Source organism: Hippopotamus amphibius, chromosome 13 (genome assembly GCF_030028045.1).
Source record: "Hippopotamus amphibius kiboko isolate mHipAmp2 chromosome 13, mHipAmp2.hap2, whole genome shotgun sequence".
NCBI classification, from domain to species: Eukaryota; Metazoa; Chordata; class Mammalia; order Artiodactyla; family Hippopotamidae; genus Hippopotamus; species Hippopotamus amphibius.
Window position 1 is genome coordinate 92052522 of NC_080198.1, and position 27582 is coordinate 92080103.

General features: G+C 40.3%; 1 protein-coding gene across 2 annotated transcripts in view; it reads left to right on the top strand.

Annotated features, from left to right (window-relative positions):
- The first annotated feature begins 291 nt into the window (after positions 1-291).
- Positions 292-27582, top strand: part of STX18 (syntaxin 18) — a 120617-nt gene continuing 93326 nt past the window's right edge. Inside the window, exon 1 of one of the 2 annotated variants that reach the window (XM_057704430.1) lies at positions 292-390. Coding sequence is in view for 1 of the 2 variants with exons in the window: in XM_057704429.1 (XP_057560412.1) it covers positions 860-1027 (168 nt within the window). In the remaining variant the exon portion in view is untranslated. Of the gene's footprint in view, positions 391-771; positions 1028-27582 lie in introns of those variants that run through there. The other variant, XM_057704429.1, reaches the window with a different exon arrangement.

Below are 27582 nucleotides of genomic sequence, written 5' to 3' on the forward strand. Positions count from 1 at the left end.
GAACAGAAACCAGTGAAACTCCTCCGTCCTTGTCTCCATCTGATAAATTCCTGGCCATCCTTCAAATCTGCCTTCTCTATAGTCTCATGCCTTCTCTAGAGAGCTTTCCCCACCATAATTCATAACAATGTTAATGTTATTATTAACAACAGTAACTAACTTTCATTGGTCTCTAGCAGCCAAGCAACGCCTGAACACCTTGCACGTGTTCTCTCGCTTAACTGTCACAATACCACTGAGGAAGGTGCTGGCTTCATTTCACAGATCAGGCGGGTGAAGGCTGGAAAAGAGAGGTCTCTGGCCTCTAGCTCTGTGCCGTGCACACCTGCTCTGCCCTAGCACTTATTGCTCCCAGGTGGTCCCCGTCCACGTGCTTCGATCCCGCACAAGGTGGGTCCCTGAGGTCTGAGCCAGGCTGGGTCGCCTCCTTTCCGTTCGCAGCCGCGCGGCAGGGCTCGGGCCGTGCGGGAGCCACGAGAAGGCAGCCAGCCTTCCGGCTTCCCCATTCCCTCGCTCCCAGGGCCTACACGCCCCAAGCGGGCTCGCGGGGGCTCGGGACTCCGGGACCTCCCCACGCCGCCAAGCCCGCCGAGGATTGCCGGGAGGAGGAACCGACGCGGGTGTGAGCTTCGCGGGGTGCAGGGCGCCGAGGGCATCGGCCACGCGCGCGGGCGGAGGCCGGAACCTTTCTCCTCTCACCGCTGTAGCCTTTAGCGGGCCGGAACCTTTCTTCACGCGTCGCCGTTGGCGGGGGAAGGCGTGTGGGCAACGGAACGGTCCTCCAGCGGCCCAGCTCGCGCCGCGGTCGCCGGCTGCTGACGTGGGCCGGCCTGGTGGGGGGCCGTGGGTGCGGGTCGCCATGGCGGTGGACATCACACTGCTGTTCCGGGCCAGCGTCAAGACCGTGAAGACGCGCAACAAAGCGCTGGGAGTGGCGGTGGGCGGCGGGGTTGAGGGCGGCCGCGACGAGCTGTTCCGCCGGAGCCCCCGGCCCAAGGGCGACTTCTCCAGCCGGGCGCGCGAAGTGGTGAGCCGGTTGCTATGGAAACGGCGGGCTGGAGAGGGGGGCAGACCCGCGGCAGGGACCCCAGACCCCACACTGGACTCTGTCGCGTAAGCAGTGGGTGCAGGAAGCTCCTGGAGAAGGTGGTGTCGAGGGAGGCAGGAGAGTTGGTCCCAGAGAGCCGACGACTGTCTTGGGAGAGGAACAGCCTTAGGTCGAGGAATGGGGACGCATGTTGGGGAACTCGGAACTCTCTGCAGAGTTCATGGGCTGCTTTGTGAGGTAATGAGTTCGCCGTCACTGCAGACCTGAGCGCCGGCGACGCTTCCCCCACAGCCTTTGCTTTTTTATCGCAGCACTGACCACAGCCACAGCGTATTTACCTCTTCTGTTCACTTGTCTCAGCCCCCTCCCCTTCTCCGCCCGGCATTGAGATCAAAGAAAATCGGCATTCAGCTGATCACTCCCATCTCCTTGCCTCCTGCAATAGGTTAGGGCTCATGTCAGGGCCCAGTCTGTCTTGAGACTGGTTTAGGATAATCTTTCACAAACACTTTCTATTACAGTCACCTAAACTACTTTCTGTTCCCCGAACACGGCAGGCTTTCGTTCGGAAGAGCAGAGACCTACTCCTTAAAGGCAGGAGCAGTGTTGGCTTCGTTTCAGGATATTTAAGGCCTGACTCATAGCACTGCTTAGTAAATGTTTGTTGAATGAATGAATGAATGAGCAGATGGTTGTCTGTCTTCCCCAGGGCACAGGAAACTCTGTAAGGGGAGAGATTAAGTTTGTCATGTTCCCTTTTGTATCCTTGGCACCAACGGGTGGATCTAGTTTTTGTGGAGCTTGAAGCTTATACAGTTCTGTTTGTCTTCTTTAGGAAATAAAAATACAAAATCACAGAAAAAGGTTCAGAGCTTTGGGAGGTGCAGGGGAGGGACCCTGATGGTTAAACTTCATGGTACTTCTGTTTGATATACAGTGTAGTGCCTGGTACTTTGTAGACACTCAGATATTTTTTAATGAATATATGTATGCATGAATTAGTGAGTGGCAGTTTGCAGAGGATATTCAAGCCTTGGCATGGAAATTGGTCCAGATGAATATATTCAGTCCATCAATAAGCGCCTGCCTTCTGACCAGCATTGTGTTAGCATAACGCGATTTAAAAGCAATGGTGGAGGAGGCAAACATGTTACCAAAAGAAGTGCCACAAAGCCTTGAAGATCTTGTGTAGGACGCAAAGGAGAGTGTGTTCAGTTATCCCTCAGGGCCAAGAAAGGCTTTACAGAGGCAGTGATACCTGAAACAAATCTTGAAAGAAGAGTAGTTGGTCCCAGTGCAGACAGGGTGGAGAAGGGCATCTCAGGCTAAGAGAAGAGTATGCACAAAGGTGTAGAGATAGGTAATTTTATGTTCAACTTATTTGTACTCAATGTGTGTCTACCTGTTAAATTACAAACAAATTAGTAATGGCATTTCAGGTTTTGGGAAGAGGAACTTTTCGTAGCTGAACCACTCCAAACAGTGACAACTGTGCCACTTTGCGATAGGAGCTTGATTAGTTAACTCATTTGGACTGTGGGATTAATGGGGACCTTGGGAGTAGACACTGGGTCTTGGATTTGGGTGACTTGGGTTCCAGTCTGGGTTCTGCTACTTAGATGTGGGTGACTTGGGTAAATCCTGTTACCCGAGTCTCATTTCCCCTTTCAATAAAATGGGCATGCTAATACCCTGCTTAACTGGTAAGCTAATTATGAGGATCTTATGAGACTTTGTTTATATCGTAAAGAGTCATAATTATTATTGTTCCCCTTCACCCTCCTACCCTAACCCCGTGTAGGGCATTTAGATGTATTTTCATCAGTGGCACAAAGCTTTAATCCCTACACCACTTAGCTTTCTTGTACTTTCATTTTTTGCTTACAAAGGGGAACTAAGTGAATTGATGAAGGGATCTGAAAATCCTGTGCAGGCACTAATAGCATGGACAGTGAAGGTGGTGAGGCCCCTGTGTCAAGGTGAAACTACCAGCGTTGGTAGATGTGTGGCAAGCGTGCAGCTATTCCTCTTCTCCATCCCTGGAACCATGGAAGCCAGTGTTCATTTCCCAGGAGATCTGTTTCGCTCAGAATCCTTTGCAACTTTGTGCCTCAGGCAACCATTACCAATTGTTGGACCTGACGGTTCAAGTTGAAATTTGCTGACGTTCTTCCTAACATAGTGAAAGTAGAGTCTGTATGCCTAAAGCATACAGGCTTTATTTTCTTTCAGTACTTAAAAGGATCTTAAGTTCATGTTGTTCAGGCTTTTCATTTTACGGGTGGGAAAACTAACACTCAGATAAGTGAAATGTCCTGCCCAGAGACATAATAGATGTGGTCAAAGGACAGAGCCAGAGGAAGAAGCCAGGTCCCTTGACCCCAGTTTAATGTTGTTTATTTCCCACCCCGCCCCCATACATACATTTCTACTATAATTTTAAACCAAAAATCCTTAAGCTGAGTTTCTTCTTCGTGAGTTAATACTGAATTAATTACTGGATATAGAATAAGATTTGGAGCAGAAAGACCTGAATTTGAATACCTCTTACTTACTGCATGAACTTGGGCAAGTTATTTAACCTCAGTTTCCTCACGTCTAAAATAGAGTAATAACCTTATAAGGTGGTTATGCAGATGAAATGAGAAAAGGTGTGCAAGTGCTTGCATGAGTGTGAATTCTTTTGGTTGCTAGTAAGAGTAACCTAATGTAAACTAACCTGAGCAAAATAGGAATATCTTGGCTAGCATAACTGAGAAACACAGGAAGAGGCTTCTTTTCCTGGCTCTTATCCATAAAACCCCAGGAAAGGACTCTGGTTGGTTCTGCTTGGGTCCTGAGCCCTTGTTATGGCCTCAGAGGGATAAGGTTCTTCAAATGGTGAGGTTGTATGCCCACTCCAATAGGTGGGTTGGATGCTGTGATCGCTGCCCCACCAGAACCCTGGAAAAGGGAGTGCTGTGTCTGAAACTAGGGAGTAAGGGATGCTGTGCAGGCAAAACCGACAAAACTGTTCCTTCTAGTCCCCAGCACAGTGCCTGACCTGCCTGCACTTTGCCTGCCTGGTGGTCTTCAGCTCTGGGGGGAATAAAAAACTAGAATTGTGGGAGTTTGTGTGATGGACTTTGGTGCGGAAATGTGTCCAGAGGTGCCTCATAGGGGCAGCTCTTTCATTTTCTTACTAATTTATAAAGGTTTCAGAGGCCAGGGCAAGCAGCACACAGTAAACCAAGACCCCTTTGAGCAGCCAAACTGAGTGTGCAGGGGCAGCAGGAGCCAGTGAACAGGACATCAGGGAACCCGTGTTCTAGACCAAGTTCAGCAGTGAAGCGGGCAGACCCCTTAATCTTTCTGCACCTCAGTGTCCACATTGGTAAAACTGACAGCTTAGACTATAAGTGTAACGATTTCTTGTAAAACAAAGATGTTTTGTTTACATGTAAGATAAACAGCAACTCTGAGTTGTTGGGAATTCTATTTTCAGGTTAAGCATGCAGATGAATATTTCTTTATTATACATCACTTTGTGAAAGCTGTGTCATTTAAAAAAAAAATTTTTTATGAGTTGATTATCTTCAGTTCCTAGCTTAAATTCAGACTTTTTATAGCAGCCTAACGCCAGATGGTCTGGTCCCTGCTACCTCCCTTGAGCTCCCCTCCTCTCACCCACCTCTTACTCTGCTCCAGCTGCCCTAGCCTCCTTGCTTTCCTCACACGCATCAGGCACCTTCCTACCTCAGGACCTTTGCGCTTGTTGTTCCCTCGACCTAGAATACTTTTCTCCCAGGTTCCATGTGGTTTGATCTCTAGGCCTCTGCTCATGTTGCTTCAGTGAGCCCTTCTTCCACTGCCCTGTGTAAAGCAGCATCCTTTTTCTGTTCTTTACTCCACTTTATTCCTGTCATTATCTAACATACCGTGTATCCATTGACTTGTTGTTTATCCACTAGAATATATACTTCATTAACAAAAACTCTTTAGGTTCTAGAACAGTGCAGGATAGGTTCTCACTCAGTAAGTGCTTTTTTTTTTTTTTAAATTATTTTATTGGCTGTGTTGGGTCTTTTTTGCTGTGTGTGGGCTTTCTTTTAGTTGCGGTGAATGGGGGCTGCTCTTTGTTGTGGTGCGCAGGCTCCTCATTGCTGTGGCTTCTCTTGTTGCAGAGCACGGGCTCTGGGCACGTGGGCTTCAGTAGTTGCAGCACATGGGCCCAATAGTTGTGGCTCATGGGCTCTAAAGCGCAGGCTCAGTAGTTGTGGCGCATGGGCTTAGTTGCTCTGCGGCATGTGGGCTCTTCCTGGAGCAGGGATCAAACCCGTGTCCCCTGCATTGGCCACCTAGGAAGCCCAGTAAGTGCTTCTTGAATTAAAGAATGCATGTTATCTACTGTCACTTTGCTTTTAATTTTGGAGCTGGGTATCTCTGTCCAGGGCTCCTTCCAATTCTAGAAATGTGTGATCCTAACATGATTCCTTAATATTATGCAGTGTATTTGTACACTTAATCCAGTACCTGGACTAAACATTGAATAAATAGTAGCTTTTATTATTAAGATTTAGTTCCTAACTCAAAGAGTTTATTATCAAGTGGAGAAGCAGATACACAAATAATACGACGACTCAGGTAGAAGTGACAGCCGTGACACTCAGCATTGATTCCCCAGGTCCTCCTTGATTTTCTTCTGAGATGTAGTGTTGACCTTGTGTGCCAGTGTTTGGAGCCAGAGGTTAAGCTGGGACCACCTGGATTGTTATGCAGAGTAGCTGGAAATAGACTTTATCCAAGGATTGAGTATAATTCTACTTAAACTGGGTTTCCTTTGAGGGAGCATGGTTCAAAGAAGCAGTATCAGGCAACAGGTGCCCAGGGTCAGTGAGAAGCTGGAGATAGGGCCACACGGGACAGGAGTAGAGCAGGAAACAGTGTAAGTTTAGGATGCGGGATTTGAGCAGAACGTGGGTCTTTTGAATCATACAGATTTTTAAAAAATTAATGGAGAGTCCTTTCTGAAAATGAAATAAGGAGCAGCTTTTGCTAAGGCTGAGATGAGGGGCTCGGAAGAGAGTGGTTCATTAGCCAGCCTGCCCCTCTACCGCCATTCCCCCTTCTCCTGAAGGAGCCCCTTTGGAACCAGCCGTAGGGCTTAGAGAGACACAGTCTCTCACTGCGTTAATGTTCTCCAAGGCCTCTTTTAACTTCATGATGCTGTGATTTTATGGATCATAATAACCAAGTGTGTACTGTAAGTTGAACTCAGTGCTAGAGACTTTTCATGATATAAATAGTGAGCCCTTTGTGTGGATTGCATTCCCGAATTTTTCCAGGACTTATGAAGACTGTAGCTTTTGAAATTATATTTACTCAATGCTAATTGATTTATTGCATCTCCTGTAATCATTGGACTCCTGACAGGTGTCAGTCATTGTGAGGACACAAAAAAACTACGAGACATATGTCCTGGCTCTTTGAAAATACGGATAAAGGATAACTAAAGCGCCTTGAGGGAGAATCAGTGGAAAATAAACTGGACCTTGAAGGACGGGAACCATTCTACCAGACAAAGGAAGGGACTTAAATCACATTCCTGGCAGAGGGAGGAGTGTGAGCAAAGGCGCCGGTGTACAACAGCAGGGTGATTGAGGGGAGCAGAGGCAAGACGGGTGACTGGAGCCCTTTTCTGGAGGAGGCCTGGGTGAGGGGCAGAGAGGAAGGAGATGAGGCTGTGCTGGTTTAGGTTAGGACAGGGGTCAACCAACTTTGTCCATAAGCTAAATCCAGCCACTGCCAATTTTTGTAAATGAAGTTTCAATGGAATGCAACCACGGTCATTTGTTTACATATAGGCTATGGATTCTTTTTGTGCTATAGCGATAGAATTGTAGCTGGTAAAGGCCAGCAAAGTCTGAAATATTTCCTATTTGGCCCTTTAGGGGAAAAGTTGGCCAGACCTTGAGCGAGAGCATTGTCAGCAGTGCTGAGGAGTTTGGACTTTATGCTCTAAGCTATGTGAGCAGAGGCATGAAAAGTTCACATTTGTCTTTTAAAATAATCAGCAATATTGCAGATGAGCTTGGAGTGTAACACGACTGACATAGAGGAGATAATTGGGAGGCTGTTACAGTGATCCAGGTGAAAGCTGATGAGCTAGTGACAGAGGAGTGGATGGATGAAGTTGATACTTAGGAGGTGGATTTTAAAAAATGTAGCAATTGGTGGGGTTAGAAAGAGGGAGAAGTAGAATAGTTCCCAGCTTTCTAGTTGGAAAGTTTCGTGGTGATAGATATCACAATAACATTTTTTTTTTTTCAAAGTTAAAGTAGGATGCCAGTTACTCATGCCTTCGCTTTCTCAGTTCTAAACGGTGGAGAATAGAACCACGGAGCCCAACGGACATTGGAGTTTTATTAAGACAACAAGTGGTTGGTAACTATAGCAGTGCTTCTTGGTAAATCTGGATTGGAGAGCATATCTGGAACCCAGTGGGGTCCTCTAAGTTTGTCATATTTAGATCTTGGAGATGGTTGAGTCTTTAAAATAGACACCTAGTACATGTATCCAGCCAACCACCCGACAAATCCAGCAAATGCTGGGCTGAGCCATGTAGTGAGAGCTACATGGCATGTCAGCTGCACCAGACTGCAGATGGGGATACTTAGTAGGGCCCATTTAGACGCCAGGTTCTTATACAGACTTTTGTTCTCATTTGTGCTTTCTTTATTCTTCAAAGAAATTCATCTTAGTGGTAATGATTATATCATACATTGTAGAAGCATGATTCTCAGGGATAGTCAATTGACTTTCTCCTTCATTCCAAGAAAATTCTGGAATGGGTCAAAGAGTTCTCTCTTTTCTCAGTTTCTAGTTGGCAGGTAGCCAACAGTTCAGTGTATTACATACTAAGACAGGGCTGTCAAAACAGGTCCTCTCAGGGTGACATTTTTAATGAACTCTTCCTGTCCAGGGTCTGATTCTATCTTGCAGGCTTGAGAATCAGATTTGTCAACATACCAAGCATAGAACCATCTATTAGGGCAGATATCTACTGAGCTCACAGCAACTTGTGTACAAGTCAGAATACCAGATTGTTCATTTACTTTGAGTGCTGATTGTTCATTTACTTTGAGTGCTATAACTAATACTCAGCAGGATCCAAATTTTGGGAAGTCAATTATTTTTGAGCTGCTGTGATAGGTCAGGAACTCTGTTGAGGGCTTTACATACCAGATCTCAATTAATTTTTCTCTATTTGGGGGGATAGAAATATATTATCAAGTGATTTTACAATATTGATCATATTATGAATAATAGGATTCTAGAATTCATACAAACTTGATGTTTGAGGTTATGTGGAAATCTTTATGGGCTCCCTCTGGTGGGCAAAGTATCAGTAATTATGGCTTGTGTTATGAAAACTATTGTGTTTAAAACATATTTAGTTTAAAATTGACTTTAAAAGAGGCCCCTTCTGAACCCTCTAAAAGAAAGTGAATAAACCAGAGAAGTGAAAGTGTGATATGTTGAACGAACTCATATTACTCAAGTATGAAAAGCTTGTAGCACAGTTGTAATTTTAAACTCAGTAGTAGTTTTTTCTTCCTTACTTTAACGTTCTCAAAGTCTATAAATACTAGAATTTGCCCTCTCTTGTCACAGTCTGACATAGTGCCTATTTGTCAAAACTTTCTTATGGAGTTCATAAGCTATATTTAACCAAGAAAAGTGAGTCTTTTCATTTTACAGTATTGTACACATTCCTGTTTGCTTTTTGGACAGATGATAAGAAAATCCCAGTAAAATCAAGATTTGTCTTTTATAGTCTAAGTAGAAATGACAGACTGCAGCATATTTAGACTGGGAGAAATTGATAAAGGAATTAAAAAGCGTAAGTTTTGAATTATAAATACTTTTGGACTTTGCCAATAATTAACTATATGATCTTGGCGAACTCACCTAACCTCTATTTTTGTTTTTTTGTTTGCTTTTTTCTCCCCATTTTTCTTGTTTGTTTAATAAGGAGTTTTGACTGGATAATTGTTAAGGATCTTTTCAACAGGATGTTTCCATGATTCAGTACTCTTCTTTCCGAAAGTCCCAGAATATATTTTTAAATGCTTTTGGCAATAGTAACTGCCCAGCACCTTATGATACTCCCCCGCCCCGAATTTCTATGTACTCAGAATTTTTCATCTAGATAAAAAATGGTTTTGTTTTTCAAAGTTGTCATTTGGTATGTTTCCACAAATGTATTTGATTTAGTGTAGTGCTTATGTACTTTTATAATGGGCTATTCTCAGTGGGGCATGTTCTTGAAGTTGACTAATTTTGAAATTTGATTATAAAAATAGTAAGTGCTCATTAAACATAATAAAAAAAAAGTGAAGTTCACATATAGTACTACTGGCCAGAAATAGCCACTGTTTTAATTTTCATATATGTTTTTCAGACATTTTTCCTATTAAACATAAGCAGAATTTTTCTGCAATGCTGTTTCCTAGACCCTCTGGTTTTTTTGTTTTTTTTTTGGTCTGGTCTTGCCTTTTTTACTTAACATATTGTGAACATTTTTCTCTGTCAGTCCATGTTGTTCTTGTCACCAAGTTATTTGGCTACATAACCATTAAAAATAATGTTACAGAATAAAAATCTCTTACTTGAAAAAAAAAATTACATAACTTATTCACCTGAACCTCTATGGAAAGATATTTAGGCTACTTTCAGTGTATCACTATTTTAAACAGTACATTTTAACCAAATTTGTTTCAAATTTATAATCTTTTAAGATAAAAGGCAAAATGTATATAAATTCACTTTGTTTTCTGTTTAATCTTTTCTCAAGAAAAAAAAAATTGGATGCCCTAATTTGATAAAAAGAAAATTATCCCTAATTTTGGGGAAAGTGTTAAATGTGTTAGAACTTATTTCAGTGCTGGAGGAGAATAGAAAAGGGGTAGGTGATAATTAGGAGCAGGCTAGTCAGGAAAACTTTTATGTGGGAGCAGAGCCTTGAAGAGCAAGTAAAATGGGGTAGGTGGTGAGCACGAGCAGGGTGTATTTCAGGGACAGTAAGGAAACTGGCTGCCGAGGCCAGGGGGTGCTTCTTCGTCAGTGATGTGAAACAAACTCGGGGAAGTGCTTCATGGCCTACAGGTTATAGAAGGCCTCCTGAGCTTTTGTACAAAATGTACGAAAGTCAGTGGCCATCCAAATCTAATTAATGACCATTTAAAATATAATGAAATCACTTACAGTAGTAACAAAAAGCATTCCTAGAAATAACCTTAATAAGAAATGTAAATGCCCCATTTGAAGAAAACATCACAGTTTTATAGAGAGATACAGAAAACTTGAATAAAAAGAAACATATTGTGCATGTAAAAGGGAAGAAGTGTTGTAAAGAGATCATTTATTCCTAAATTAATTTGTAGATTTAGTGCAGCTTTAATCCAAATTCCAGCAGAAAGTAGTTCTGAAATTCATCTAGAAAAGATGTGTGAAAATAGCCAATTAATTTTTGAAGAAAAGTGGAAGGGTGTGTGTGTTCGGATGGGTGTAATAGCCTTACCAAATATTAAAACATTTAAAGCCAAAAAATAACATATGCATATATGGATCAGTCGTGAAACTTATTAGGCCAGGGGTGTGTGTGTGTGTGTGTGTAACTTTTATCTTGTTTAGGGAGGTATTGTAAATCAGTAAGAAACAGAAGGTTTTTTCAGTGATTATGGGGATAATTCGTTAGCACTTGGAAAAAAAAGGGTTTTTTTTTTTTAGGTCCTTTCGCTGTACACACATTAAATGTCTAGATGGACTAAAGATATAAAATTGTAAAAGCAAAACTGAAGAAATGAACATGGATATGAATATTGACCTATCTTCTAGAAGTGGGAGGTCTTTCCGAGTTTAAAAATTAGCAGCAATAGTCTTAACAGTGGTGTTGATTTTGATGATAGCAGCTATCACAAGTACTTTACATAGAGACACTAAAGCATTATTCCCAACTACATGGTAAATGTGGCATACTGAAGAGTTTGTCATGACATGAGGAGACTTGCTCATATGAAAAAATTACTCCCCAAACCAGATACAATTAAAACTATGTATACAAAATAAAAACCCTCTAGGCACAGGAATCATGACCGAAAGGGAATACACTAAAGTGTTAACAGTGGCTGTTTCTGGCTGATGAGACTATGGGTGATTTATTTTTCTGCTTCTATCTTTCTGAATTTCTTTAATGAGCCCATATTACTCTTGAAATGAGAAGCAGAACAGAACAAGTACAACTCTAGGCAGATGAGTTTGCATTTGCTGTGGAAAGAAATGGAAAAGAATATCTTTTGATTGGAAAAATGTCATGAATAGGCAGTATCTAATTATATATTAAATGTACAATGGAGGGGGCCCCTATTTAAAGGAAGTCTGTGGTAAATCTTTTGTAAAGGGAGTAATTTCCCTGTAACTCAGCTGGATTTTCAATTCAGACTTTCTTAACCTGTACCAGAAAATGATCCACAAATGTTTCATTGATGTCTTAGCTTTCTGGTTGTCATTCTAAAAAATAATAAACGATAATAATAGCTACCACTTGTTGAGCACCTACTCTACCTGGCACTATGCTAGAAGGTTTGTAAGTTGGTTGACTATCCTTGCATGTTAGGTTCTTTTACTCATGAAGAAACTGAGGTGCCCTGCGCAGGATGATGTAACACTGATGAGCTTGTGCCGTGTTCCTGGGATCGCCTGCCTCCTCTCCAGGCTCTGTGAATGCAGGGCTGTGTGTGTGCCGAATGCTGCCCCGAGACTTCAGAGCTAGATGCCACTTGGCATGGCACAGGTCAGATCTCTGGTGATTTTCTCCTTGGCATGTTGTCATATCATCTGCTATCTCTAGGAGCATATTTTGCTACGTAAATCACAGGTATTTGAAAGTGCCTGACTAGCTTTTGGGAAAATACAGCTGCCTCCAAATCAAACTCTTTTTTTAGTTAACAATTACTAGTAACTGTATATTTCTAAGAAACAGCGTTGAGGTACGTTTTTGGGAAAAGGGAAAAAGGGTTATGGTTTTAGTTAGTAAAATCATTGAGAAGGAAGGAGATCCAATTTATACATTATATGCATCTGAAAAAGTATAATCCCCTTTTCTGTTGTTGGGACACTAGTTTGTTATTTATTTGTTCATTCAACAGTCAGTCCCATGGAGAACTCAAGCTGAGATGATTTTTCAGAATTGCTCAGGTGAGACAAGGGGCCAAGGCCTTTAAAACCATAGGTTAGTCATCAGATGAGGGCTTTCTCCAGGGAAAGGCCTTCAAGTTGGGTGGGGTAGCGTCCTTCTGCTGAGGACAGGGCCTTGAGACTCAGCTGTGAGCCATCAGCAGGCAATTCTTCTGGAAGGTGGGGGAATGAGGGCCTTCATCCCGAAGGCACAGTTCTGCCACAGCCTTTTAGGGTTGTTGTGAGGACTGAATGAGATATCTCATGTAAAGCTGCCAGCATTGTATCTGGTACATTAGAGATACTCCTTAAATGGCAGCTACTTTAGTATCAGCTTATATTTATTGAGTATCTGCCCATAAGTAATGAAGGTGCGTAGATTGCTCTTTGGGCTGGAAAGATGAATGAGACTTTCATTTTGCTCATTAATATACTAACAGTCTAGAAGAAGGCATTCATTCATTCAACAAATATTTACTGAGCATCTGCTATAGGCTATGCACTGTATTTGACCCTGGGGATAGAGCAAAGATAAGGCGGACGAAAATCTCTGCTTTCATGGAGCTTATATTCTAATGGGAAACTTACAGTAAACAAGTAAACACATTTAAAAAATGTCAGGTAGTGATAAACTCATAAGACATACTTATAGAAATCTTCACAAGAGGAACTTGGATAATTCAGAGAGCAGAAACGTTGAGGGGAAGCTTCATGGAAGAGGTGACATTTAGGTGGGCCTCTCAGATTTCCCACATTTGGAAAGGAGAGAGGAGGTGCAGGACTGAACGCATGACAGAGGCTGCAGGAGCCGGAGAGCACAGGGTGCTCAAATCTGAGGAAAGCTCAGTTTAACTGGAGGGAGTGTGAGAAGTAGGTAATGGGGTGTGCCAGATATCATCCCTCAGTCCCCACAGATCTACTCTCTATCCTTTCCACTCTGTTCCTGCCCCCAGAGGCCGATCTTTATAGAGGGCGTGGCTGGGTGTCCTCGTTCTCTGGCTTCTGATTGGGTGCAGCCAGTCCGAGGCTCCTGCAGGAGACTGGAGGGCTGGAAAAGGCGGTTGGTTTGGGAAATGGGTAGAGGCTTTGCGTCCACAATCTATTACTCAGATTAGGTGTCTGCCCACCAGCCCTAGAATTTTTTACCTGTGTATGCCAAGCATCCCGTGGGTTAGGATGGCTTCAGCCAGTAGACTGGTAGCAGCCAGCAATAGACAGGATTGTACTGCAGCCCCACTCAGGGGTGACCCTGAAAGATAGTGACAAAGGGAATTCCTCCCCGTGGATAGAACTTCGGACAATTCATCTTTGCCATTTTATTTAAGGTGGCTTTTAAAGGTGATAAATTTCTCTCTTTCTCCCTCAACATTACAATGAGGAAATGTCAAGAATTTTAGGCTCAAACAGATTTTATCTTAGTGATGTGGCAGTTTATACTTTTTTTCCAAATATGACCTGAAAGGTTAGAGGTGGTAAATGGCTTTTGTGGCATTTTGACTATAAATCTGAACTGGAATGGAATCTGTAACCCATTATCAGATTCTGAATCAAGCTGCCTTGTCTTTCTCCTGTTTTTGTTTCAGTGAAAATGTGTGTTTTTATTCTGTCAGTGGACAGTTTACATATCTAATATACCTAATATTAAAAGGGAATTATATAATGAATACTTGATGTGAAAGGGACTAGTTAAATACTTCAATTCCAAAGGATTCCATTAAAGTAATAAGGAAATTACATTTAATTTTAAATGGTAGAAAGACTTTAATGTTATTTCTATTAAGCATGTATTACACACACTCAACTCACTTTTTGCAAATGAATTCCCAAAGTACAATTCATCTTTATACAGGTGGAGAGGAAATATTCTTGCAAAATATAGTTTGATGTCGTCTTCTTAACTGTGGAGAGAAGCATACTTTTCCAAAGAATAGAATGTGATGGTTGATTGGAAACTTTTGGAGTTACCAAAAGTTTTAGCTCTACCTCTTGAAATAAGAAAATACATATAAATGGGTCCCCAGATGAAGGCGTGGTGGGGTACTTTATAGCTCTAATTGACTCCAGACATAGAGGCCGTGATTTGTAAGCAAGCAGTGACAAGAGGAAGTTAAATCAAAATTAAATTAAGGGAAGGAAGAAAAAAAAAAGATATCAAGGAGAGGTGGTGAATTTTCTGAAGGCTTCTAAATACTTATCTGTGGTTAAGTGGGAAGTCTGTGAATATATCTCAGTTGTGTCAAAGGATGAAATCTGGAAACATTTCGATCCTAAAAAAGACCCTCTCTCTCTTCTAAAGTCTTTTTTTGTATTCATTACTTGGTACAGTTCAGGCAGTACAGGCATATTTGCTTCTGTACTTTTTCATGACTCAACTGGCAGTAAAAATCAGCATCTCCCATGATACACATCAGGTCATATTTTGGGAGGATTGGTTTTTCTGTTCATTTTTTGACAATTTGCTGTTGTTCAGCTCATGTAAATACAGTCCTAGGAATCAGAGCCTGCCGGCCATTCTGCCATGCTGACCGCCATTTCTGCACCTGGCTCAGTTTCCCTTTTGCTGGCCTCCCCTGTCCAGTGAATTCTCAGGCTCAAGAGGACAGGGACTGTGTCCCACTCCCCGGCACAGCATAGACGCAGTGCAGAGTTCGGCATGTATTTGTGAAATTAATTTGTGCCTTGTGCTTCCTCTCTTTCTCATCCATCCCGCTGCTACCATGTGGACTCATACCCTCACCATCTTGAGCCTGAGCTGATGGAACAGCGCTGAGCCCTCCCCACCCCCACCCCCCACTCAGAGCCAAGCCACTGTGCAGAAAATGCTGCTTTCATTATGTTCCTGTGCTCAGAAGTGTTCAGTACTGCTCATTCCTCACACAGTGAATTCTGTTATTTGGCTGGTGTTCAAAGGTCTTTATAAAGCTAGCCCTACCCACTTTTCCAGTTTTACATCCCACACTTCCCTGGATCATCCCCCCAGCTTTAACCAAGCTGCTCTGTTCACAAAGTCCTCTGCTTTCTTGTCTCCTTGTTTGGCTCTTGCTATTTCTCTTGCCTGGAAGGCTCTCTCACCTTCACTTACTCATATTCTGCCCATCTTTGAAGGGTAGAAGTGTTTAATCTCTTCTGAATTCAAAGCACTTGCTGCCTGTATTACTTATTCAGCCAGCAACTGTGTGTGGTTTATGACAGCCTTTGAGTTATTGTCTGGTGTTATTATTATTACTTTTTGAACATCTAATTGGCTTTATTCAGTGATTCATGAATCAGGCAGTACCCCATCTAGCAGAGAGATAGGTACTCACATATTATTTAATGATTGCATTGTTGCTTAGCTTTCCAAGTGCTATTGTGTTGTGTTCTAAACTATATTAATTACTTTTGAGCATAGGAGATGGAAAAGGAAAGGGTAAGAGTGACTTGATGTTTTTTAAATATTTCCCTCAGTGGCTTTGATAGCTAGTGCTGAAGTGTTAGGACAGTCACCACATCTTACTAATGTTTGCCTTCCCAGTGCCTAGCCCCGTGGCTGGCCCATAGTGGGGATTCAGTGCATGGTATATGACTAAATAAGTAGAAGGCTTTCTCAAATATTTGTTTACTAGTTTGACCCAAAGCTAAAAGAATCAACACCGGTGATTTTCCATCTTCTAAAAGCCATAAAAATCCAGTTTCTCATTTAGCTTTTTTTCACCATTAACAGTTCTCCCTCGAGCACTTCTTCCTTTTGCCTGCCTTCAGCTTCATACTGAAATGTAAATCAATTTCCTCTAATTCTTCTCCCTGTGAAATTGGAGAACAGCTGTTTAGTCACCTCCTTATAAATAACCCTTCAACAAGTTAAATTGCCTCTAGGACTTGCTTTCTCCAGATTAAATTATCCCAAAGCCTTTTCTTTTTCTCATAAAAGCCTTTTCAGAAAGAAGCATTTGTTATTTTTTATTTCTTTTTCTAGCTCTTTATAAAACTTTATTCTTTTCATAAATGTACCATAGAATACCCCTATAAGGGCCTGATTAATGCTGTCTGGAAAGGAAGGCATCTTAAGTCTCGTTCTCTTATTTGCGTTTTGGTATATCCTGTTAACCTTTTTTCCCGTTGTCTGTCAGATTTAACTTGTGGTCTGCTCTCACCCTCTCCTTGTTTTGTTTCCTTTTTCTTTGCACTTCTTCAAGTGAGTAGCTTGATTTTCTTCCCACAGACGCTAACTTGCTGTATCAGGAGTCTTACAATTACAAGTTATAGAGACCCAATGCAAATTAGCTTAAATGATTAAGGGAATTTATTGACTTGTGTCACTGAAAAGTCTAGTAATAGGACTTAACCTCCAGCATGGCTGGACCCAGGGGCAAAACAGTATCACCAAAAGCCTTTTTTCTCACTCCCTCTGTTCTGCCTTCATGGTATTAGCATCTCCCTTAAGGCACCTCCAAGCTCCTGCTTCGTGGTAGCTGTAGAGCTGTAGCATTTGCAGTCCTTACTTGCCATACTACTCCATCCAGAGAAGGAGCGAGGCGCTTTCCTCAGAGTATCTACTGGCATCTTGAAACTGAGGCAGATGACTCTTCTTAAACCCATCTCCTTAGGACCCAGTTCTGCAGGTAGAGCAGTGTCACACGTGGCTGAGAAGAGGGGAAGAATGATTTCCAAAGGAAATTTGGGGAGCTATTCCAGGAGGAGGGAAATGAATGTGGGTGGCCAACAGTAGACGGACATTGCACTCAAAATTGTGCTTCTTCAGTCTGCCTTAGACAGATTATTGATATTGCTTTGAACTAAAGGTGTCTCTGAGAATGAATTCTTCACTCACTCACTATTTTAAAATGTATTTATTTATTTAATTTATTTATTGGCTGCATTGGGTCTTTGTTGTTGCACACGGGTTTTCTCTAGTTGCTGCGAGTGGGGGCTACTCTTCATTGTGGTGTGCAGGCTCCTCATTGTAGTGGCTTCTCTTGTTGCAGAGCACAGGCCCTAGGCATGTGGGCTTCAATAGTTGCAGCACATGGGCTCAATAGTTGTGGCTCATGGGCTCTAGAGCACAGGCTCAACAGTTGTGGCGCACAGGCTTAGTGTGGAATCCACACTCCATGGCATGTGGAATCTTCCCAGAGCAGGGCTCGAACCCGTGTCCCCTGCATTGGCAGGTGAGTTCTTAACCACTGCGCCACCTAGGAAGTCCTGTCACTCATTATTGAACACTCTGCATAGAGTATGCCAGGCATGCAACTAGGTATTGGATGTACAAACATGAGTGAGGCCAAGAGACCTGGACCAAGAGAAACTCATAGTTTGGTGAAAAGACAGACATAGGCAAATAGTTAAAGCATGCTGTTATCAAAGTATATATGGACACAGAGGTAGAAGTGAAGAACTCAGCTGGAGGGCCTTCAAGAGGGGAGGGCTTCATAGGAGAGGTGAGTTTTGAGCTAAGCCTTGAAGGGTAGAAGGGATTTCCCTTGAATGGGAAAGGAAGGTCATTATCCTCAAGGCCATGGTGAACCATAAAAAGTTTTCAGCAGGGGACTGGCAGGATCAGGTGTGGATTTGAGAAAGATCATTCTGCCAGCCATGGGTAGATCCGGTGGAGGTGAGGAGGGCTGGCAGCAAGGAGGGGGATCTAGTGACTGTTGCAGTAATGCAGACTGAGCAAGACCCAGGGAGGGCCTGGACTGAGCCAGGGACTACAGGGACAGAGGACAGATTCAAGATATATTGAGGATTTGGGACTTATTAGATGTAGGAGATGAAAATCAATGGTTCTAGATGAATTCAAGGTTTCAATTGTGGGTGACTAGATGAGTTCAGTTCAAGATGAGTTCATCTTTGTGGTTATTTGAGGTGCCTGTTGAACACCCACCCAAAGGACGCATATTTATCAGGCCATGGCAGATACAGAAGTGGACCTCAGGAAAGGTTTCTGAGCCAGAGACATAGACACGGAGACATCAGAGTGTAGGTGGAAGTTGCAGCACTGGAGGAAGGAGTGAGGTTACCCAAGAGGAATTTCAAATGAGAAGAAAAGAGCGCCTGGGAGTGGGGAATGGCAACATTTGACAGGCTGGTAGAGGAGAAGGAGAAGGAGGCTGTGGAGAAGTTAGGCATCTGGGTCCCTCCAAATAATAGACCTCTTCTTACCTTGATAAAGGCAGTGTCACCTGGGAGGTTGGTGGCATGGTGGCTAATTAAGAGAATGGACCCTGGGCTCTGCTACTCACTGGTGTGTGACTTGTCGGCAAATTACTTAACTTCATTTCCTGATCTATATGATGGAGATAAAGTAGTACCTAATTTTGGAGGATTAAGTGAGTAAAGCACTTTGAAAGTGCTTGTCACATAGGAAATGTTATAAAGTGTTTGAAAAATAAACATTGAAACAAATAACTGCATGTGCCCTGCATTTGTGCATCTCTCTGTCTCTCTGAACTTACATATCCATTGGCCAGTTAATCTGAAATCTAAAATTAGTTTGTATGGACTTAAATAATTTATTCTTCTGAAAACTTTGGTGGTTCCGGTGTAACAGTGCAAGTATCTGACTTCTTAAAGGTTTTTCAGATTATTTATTGGATTATTTTTTCTGCTGGCTATTAATTTTACCTCTGACTTTGGTGTACTTTTCTTTGTTTCTTCCACACTTCATATATTTTTAAATTGTTCCTAATAACCTCACAGCATACAGCTCACTCTCTCTCTGTCTGTCTCTCTTTTTTTTTTTTTAGATTTTCTTCCCCAGAATCATTCTTAAAGTTCTGGAATGCTCTGTTAGTTGCTCCCCCACATTTTGGTCAGTTTCTGGCACGTTACATTTAATCAGGCTATTTTTCTCATCCATCTGTAGGAATTGGCAGTATTTTCAACTCCTCTCCATTATGGTCAGGAATATGAACTCGCTGTCTTTTCTTCTTCCTTTTGCATTTTCCCAAGTAAATGTCTTGAACCACTGATTAGATCTACGTGCCCACAATAACATAAGCAGGCACGAAGCTTAACTCTGATTTAAAGGAGTATTGTACAGTTTGTTACTCCATTAAAGTCTAGATTAAAATGGAACAGTATTCAGAGTGTGAGTCTGTCGTGGAACCTCTAACACTTGTTGAATCAGACATCGTGTGTGTTCATTTTTAAATAACTGGGTGGGTCACTTTTTTATTTATTATGAACACAAACACTGATGCTAACAACTGACATGTGAAAGGAAAACAGGCGATAGTGATGAAAACCATTTAATGATTAGTGAGGAAACAAATATTGTTTAATGAAAATAAAAACCATATCTAAAGGGCCTAATGCTGACTTTTGGAAATATAACCATGTTGCGGTCTGTTGTGTACCCTCTGTCCTGTACAGTAGATATTGTTTAAAATTGCTTGGGAACTGGAGCTTGCAATTGTGAGCCTGGAATGTCCTGCAGATAATTAAGTTGTGGTCAGGCTTTGGAAAAATAAAAAGTTCTCGAACTATGATTTTATAAACATGCTACAATAACATTTCTTTATATTTAACAGTTTCTTATAGAAAGCTGATACTCTCATGAGGCATTGATTAAAGGTAAAACATCAAGAAAGAAAAAATATTAAATTAAAACTTCACTTAGGATGTTGACAGTTGGCTTGTAATATTAAACAGATGTGTATGTTTCTGGGGATATTCTTCTTTCTGAACCGAATTGCTAAGTTGTATTTTTTTAAATGACAAACTACAAATTTTTGATCAGGTAATAATTTTAAATGCCCTTTCTACAATCTTCTGTATTCTAACTTCATTTGTAGTTTGAGCCCTCTCAGTGATATAACGATTGGTGAAAACTTTGCTGCCTCTTCTCAAGTCTTTCATTTTCTTTCTTTCTTCCTCTTGTTCCCCTCATCTTAAAGCTTAGCTGGGCTCTTCTGATTTCATGATGCATTCTTGGAGATTGATTCCTTGAAATAATTTTAGGATCACTGAGTGGAATTCTATCTACCCTTTTAGATTTATGTCTATAGTTTACTTCTATATAAGTTTCACGTTGGCATTTGAGTGCACAAGTTGACCTACATTGTGGTATTGTGTTTGTGTGGTCAATTGTAAAGGCTTCATGATGTGTCTGTAGAGCCAGCCATGCAGATCGGCCTGTACCCCCATGCTGTGGGGCCAAAGAAATGTCAGTGAGGAGACCTAAAGAAAACCAGGCCATGGAGCGAAAAGAGATTCAGTAGACTCTCCTTTTTGCTTACAAGGATTTTGCCATATTAGGCAAATAACATAGAGTCCAGTAAGGGCAGTGGACGGGGTGGTGGGGGTGGGGTGGAGGGGTGGATTGGGTGGGTAGACTTTGATAAATGGAGGAGGAGTCAGGTCGGATTTTGTAGGATGAGGTGAAGATATTTTACACCTTCAAAGATTCTTCATATCTATTTGCAAGACTAGATAAATTGTTCATTGTGTTTGGCCTGATGAAATTTTTTAGTTCTGAAGATCATTTTAATTGTAAGTCTGACATGTGGACATCTTAAGTTTTCTAAAAGATATATTTCATGAGGCAGGAGTCTCTGATTAACCTGAAAGAACAGTTTAGTTGGTTTGGGTAGATTTATTTATCTTGGAACTATGTACTGTTTGCACAGTCTTCTTTTTGGGATCAGTGTTTTTTCTCTGCAGATTCCATTTGGGAAGCTCTGAGTTGGGGCCTAGTTTTTGGAAGGCATTTCCAATAAACACAAACAAAGACCCGCTAGACTGTCTGAACAAATATAATGACATACTTTAGCATACAAAGCTTTATTTAACCTCAAGAATAATGAATTTAGTTTTGATAGCAAATTATTTAAACATGACTATTTGTTCTTTATATCTAATAGTGTAAATCATTTTTAAATGCCCTATTTCTTAAAGTTTGATTTAGAAGCAAAAAATTTTCCTCTTATAAAGTGCATTTTTACATGAAAGGATTTGACAAGTATGCATTTCAGGTGTTCAACTTTTGTTCTCCAGCTCGCTGTTTTAGAATTATTATTTTATATTTTGTGTGTAGGAGGAAGGAGAGCAAATTTCTGTGTTCAGTGTCTTAGCAGATTTAATTGAATCATTGCCATAGTCTCCAAGAAATTTGCGGTGCTGATTAACAGTACTCCTTTGGAAAGGGTTGGGAACTTTGAGCTACGTGCGAAAATACTATATAAATTTAGCATAATTTGTTACTCTAGAAAGAGCCATCCATTTTAGCACAAGGATCTGAAAAGCAATTAAACATGTCTGTTAAGGTTGCTATCAGTTAGCTTGTGCCAGAGCTTTGTATTATTTCGTTCCACTTCTCTTCCAATATTTTTCTGTGAAGGAGTGCTGTAAATATTTTAAATAGTTCTCTCTAACCAGAATTAGTAATACCAGATATAAGTAGAAAATGCTGTTTCATTTTACCATTCTTACTGCATCACAAGCTAACTCTGTAAACGATATTCTTGCATAGATATGTTGGCCTGGCTCGCTGATCCTAATTTCAGTATTATGCCTGACTTAGCAATAAGCTGCTGTGATCAGCTACAGTGAATTATATTAGGCAGGCTTTATTTTCTGTGGCAGTGTGGTATTGCAGTTTATCCCACCCCTGAGGTAGAAAACCATGGTCTTAGTATTGTTTTTCAGTTTTAATGTTTAATAACTCTATCTTGGGGAAAGGGAAAGTGGGTAGTTTTTCAAAGTAGACGATGATTAAAGAATTATACCATTTGAATTACTTTCACCTTTTAAAAATTTCATTTGGTCATCCTGTTTTCTCTGTACAGTATTTGGATCTTCTCAGTTGTTTCGCAGATAATGAATTTGGTTCTGTTCGGGAGAAGAGAGTACATTGCTACTGTTCACAGTGTTCATTCCCTTAAACTGTGAAGTTACTGATTTGGGAATGGAAGACACTCGGTGGTCCCTAGTGGTCTGAAATGGGAAATGCATCTCCGGAAAATTTCATTTGAATTTTCCATAAAGCTTAACAGTTGATTAAAACCAAAAATGTTAATAATTTTAGGTAGGTTGATTGGCTTATTTATAGTGTACTTTGAGCTACGGTTGTAGTTATTTTCTTAATCTCTTACTGAGAATAGATGAACTACGTATAAAAGCTTGGAAACTAGATTAGCACCTGTGTTTCAAGCCACTTAGGAAATGGAGGAAAATTCTGTAAACGCTTGTGTAAGTGCTAAGTAGGTTGGGAAAAATCTGTCAGAAGTTTTCTCTTTGTCATTTCTTTGTTAGCTTTATCATGCTTAATTTTCGTGAAAATAGTGTGTTTGTTACTGTGGTCACACCGTGATTTAGCTTTGGCTTATGTATGATATTTTATTGTCCCTGTCCTGGAAAATTATAGCAGTTTTTATGAGGAGTGGTTTGTGGGTTCACACAACCCACTTGGAGTGCCATTTACTATAATTCTCTTCTAAAAGGACCATAAAACATCATGTAAATTGTTTAAAAAGGGAAAGGCCTTCTCTGAGAAAGGCTAAGATGAGATCTTTCCAGGCTTTCTTTTGTTTCTTATAGTTGATTTCATGATTTTAAGCTCAATTCATTTAAAGCATTAATGTTAAAAAAATAAAGTTGCACATGTATGTGAGTAAAGATGGTTGTGAGCTACAGCTGGGCTAAAACCGGGTATTGATACACAATAATATGTATCAAATTCATTATAATATTTTAAAGTATGTTTCCTGTGACTTTGGAAATGAAATTAAGGAAGAAAGAAAGAGTGAGAGGAAGGAAGGAGGGAAGGAGGGATAGAATTAATTCATAGCATGTATATCTTTTTTTAAAAAAACCCTTGTGTTCTTTTAAGTAGTTGTCATATGTCTGTAGTCGACATTAAGGCACAATTTTTGGTAACCAGTCTTGTGAAACGCATATTTAATTTCACAAACAGATTCACCTAGAGAAACTTCCCTCCTTGGCAGTTTTACCATTTTGGTTGGCTTATTGCACTCAGTTTATATACACCCTTCGAAGAAAGCATAGAACAGCACAGTAACGAGGCCAAAGTTCTGTCATGGTTTTCTGTACAAACGCTTTATTCTGATATTATCTTGGTTTTGTGTACGAGCTCGATGGAGAGCAAGGACGGAAATTGTTAATAATTTTCTACAGCATTTACATGGTACTGTGAGCTTCTAGTCACTTAATAGAGATATAGCTTATGTTTAGGAAATTTTAGTAAGAAAATCCATACATACGTGAAATATAAAATAGAGGCAGCTGTTCATTTTGCATAATGATGTAACAAATATATAATACATTTAATTTAAAAAACCACTTCCTTAGTACATGTGAGGCTATTATACTTGGAACAGTTATGGGAACTCTTATAAATGAAATGATGATAGCCGTGTTCATGTAAATAGTGATATAAACATTTGTTTCTGCAAAATTTTCTCTTCTTTTCAAATTAGTGTGTTTTAAAAAACCCAAGATTATCTGTGTGGTTTAGAAACTCCTTGGTTTTGTGACAAGAGGAGGTTGTAAGTAGATTATATTTATGCATCTTGATGAGAGTATCAGTAAAATTGCTATTTTCTTGAACATAGTTGTAAATCTTTGTCTATAAATACTTCCTGTTTGCATGTGTAATTTCATGAATAATAGCAACTTAGGTTTTATTCGATGACTGAATTCTCCTTTTTCATGTGTGTTAAAACACACACATACACACAAAATCAACTTCCTAAAACATATCAAAACTTTTTAGAATTATTTCTTAGTCTACACTTTCTTTTATTTTTCTTCTATTGAGGTGTTTCTATACTATCAGGATCACAGAGTAGCCAACCGAGTGAATTTGGGGAATAGAAAATGAAGGAGATTTTTAAAAGAAACAAGAGAGTCTAAGGTGATGTTGTAAAAGGTGGGAACGAGGTGAAGGCTGTCCTGCCGGGCCTGGAGCCTCATTGCTGCTGATACAGAACCGCCCTTGGCCTTGCAGCTCTTCTTGGGGCTCGTTTGGTGGAGTTGGGAGCCCCTTTGACCGAGTCTCTAGCCTGAGAATCTACTTTCTGTGGTTAAGTGTACTATGCAAAGAAGACTTTTTGTGGCATTTTAACTGAAGCTATTGGTTATGCCACAAATTCTATAATTAAAAATTTTGTGTCTAGCTCTGTTGACTAAATTGTTTTTAACATGAGACGTTTGGAAATAGAATAGGCAGGACACTGAAGGGACCAAATACCAAATTCTCCAAGTTAGATATTATTTTCCACTATGAATTTATAATACGTGGCTATATAATGACATCATTATTATTGTAAGTGATATAGAATGCTGTGTTTAGGTGTTTTTTTTAGTTTAGGAAATAATTTTTCATTTTTTGTGTTTGCACAGACATATTTCCTAGTCATTTACAGTTATTAAATAAAAATGAATACGATGAGTCAAATGTGTGTTATCTTGTTTTATAAATTACTCAGTTGAAAGGAATCTAAACTTATTTTGCTTACAACTTTCGTCCAAAATGTTGATATTTCCTTGTTTCCGTTTTTCGCTTGAGTCAGAAAGTATTTTTCATGGACTTTAGATGACAGTAAATCATTTGTTATTAAACAGCTACATTTTTTTTTCTTATGTGAAAATCCTCATCAATATGACCAATTCCTGTCAGAGAAAGGGCACAATTTTTCAATTTTTGCCTCCAAAACTGCAACTTCAGAAAATATGTAAGAGATGTAGCAATTAACCTACATGCACATTTATAATACTAGAAAATGGGCAGCTAGTTACATTCAAAGACAGGATCTGATAGGCCCAAATTGCTTAAAACATCACAGTTATTGAAGATCTACCCCAGGGAATTTGAGAAACCATTTAACAGATGAAAGTACATTTTGAAAAGTCTGACCTTACAGGCAATCATAAAATGAATCAAAACAGTGCTTTTTTCCCCCTGAAATGTACAGAGCCCATCTGTGTCTAATCCAGTAATTATAGACTGTGTTCAATTACCTTTTCAAACTTGGAGCAGACTGGAGACTAGGCAGTGAACAAACATAGGGTTTTGTCTAGACCTCAATTGACCACAGTCTAAAACTTGAATTTATATCTAATTTTATTTTTTGTTTGGTTCGATAATTCTTAAAGGATTCATTTTTGCTACTTGGTGTTTTACCTTCTGAGATTTGAGATATTGCCTTTTCTCATTACAAAAGCTTTTGTATCATTGATAGCTTACTCTGTAATCAGATGTGTGTTTTCTAAATACTTTTGTCTGCAAATCAATAATTTGCACTGGAGAAAAGACTGCATGGGGTGGGGGAGGGTATTATACCCGTGAGTAGTATTTTCTAAAAGTGGCCTTTAAACTGTTGCTGCGGACTAAAACTCTTTTTTAAGTGCTAGGAAAAAATAATTTATTTTCCTCTTTAACTTAGAAAACTATAGTTAAGATAATTTTCAGTTGCCTTGTACACTTAATAAGATGTTTTAAAAAATATGTAAACTGCTAAAACAAATCTGTCTTTCTTTTATCAAATATATTTTACAGTTGTTTTTCTCTTTATACATTTTTATTGCATTTGCTCATCAGGCTGATATCCATGATAAGATACAGTGTATAGTGGATTCAAAATCCACTTCAAACCATTTCTCTTCAAGTCAGTTTATGATTTGATGAATTTTTGTGTGAGAATTAACCATGAACTGCCACGGCTGGTTCAAAATATTTAAATTTTAACCAGGAATCTTGGCACTGCAAGTTTTTCTTAAAACACAAGGCAAACAAAAGATGACCACAGTTTTTAGAATGCTTATGCAATAGTCATAAGCCCTTCCCTCCCCCCCCCCCCATTTTTTAGTATTCAAGTCATTCACATTCCAATTAGCATTGGAAACCAATGTTTTGAGGTATTCATAGGATGTCATCATTGCATATTGGACCATGAATTTTTCTAGAAACTACAACCATTCCCAGAATGGTGTTTTTTGTTTTGTTTTGTTTTAAGTTCATTTAGGTCTCACCGTTCTAGGGAAGTTTTAAAGATTCTGTCATAGGGGAGGGAGGTAGTTTTATTTGGTTGCGTGAATGAACTTTCTGAGAATTATATGGGGAAAATGAAACCTAAAGAGAATTACAGATACCTTATGCTTAATGTTTGCATGAGACATTTGCTCAGTTCGACTAGAGCAGTATGATATCTTTACCTTCTTCCTATCCCCATGCTTCTTAGGAAGTTCACAGAAAAGGTGAAAGATTAGTAGGAACTTGGGAGACCCTTTGGGTCCTGTCTCATTCCCTCCCTTATCTAATCCATTTAAAATGTTCTGGTTTCTGTCTCCACCCAGTTTTTCCTAGACCAGCACTACCCCCTAGTTCCCGCTTCATTATGTGATGTTTGGGTCACTGACGCTACCTCCTTCATGGCACTTAGCCTGGTTTGGATTTTATTTATTAACCTGTTGATTGCCACTCCCACTGGACTGTAAGCTCTTTCAGATAAAAGGCTGGATGTGTGCTATGTCCTGTTGTATTCCAGCATCAAACACAATGTTGCTTGTGGCAGGCATTTGCTCCTTGTTGGCTGAATTATGGATGAATGCACTGTCTGCCTTACTTTCATCCCATTCTCCCTGGCTTAGTCACCATATCCATACTCTTTCACCCAAGCCCCTCCTAACCCAATGCTAGTCTTTCTCTCCTTTTTTTTTTTTTTTTTTTTTTGTGTGTGTGTGTGCCATTTCGTCATATAGATCTTATTTCTCTCACCAAATGACTCTGGCCATGCTGGTGCCCTGCCCTAAGTACCCCCCACCATTTTCCTTTCAGCCAGCCAATTACTCTTCCTTTTTACAAAGTGATCCACTCTTCAGAAACTCTATTGCTCCAAGCTACATCTCCTCTTGTATACTTATACTTACCCAGTATTTGCACTTGATTGAACATAGCCTTGGAGAAGTTGTTTTTATGGTTGAGGACATTGCTTTATGATTTGTTGATACAGAGCAGTTAGTCTTTTGGGCTGTGTTGTTACAGGGCTCACATGAGGTCTAAGTGTGTGAATAATAGCTAGTATTTCTTTAAAGCGTTCCAGTCTGCCAGTCATTTACACTCAATTCTCACAACCTTTAGGAAGGCCTCCCTGTTTTAGAGATAAGAGACAGGAATTCAGAGAACCCAAGTTGACTTGACTGAGTCATAAACCCCAAAGCGGCAGGACAAGAATTCAGACCAAGGTTTTGTCCCTCAAAACTCTGTGTTCTTTATGACACATCAAGAGTATTTGAAAATATAAGTTTTATCTTTATAGGCATTCTGGACACAGAAAACTGTTGGTTTGTCCATTAATTAAAATGATGCAGCCCATAGTTAT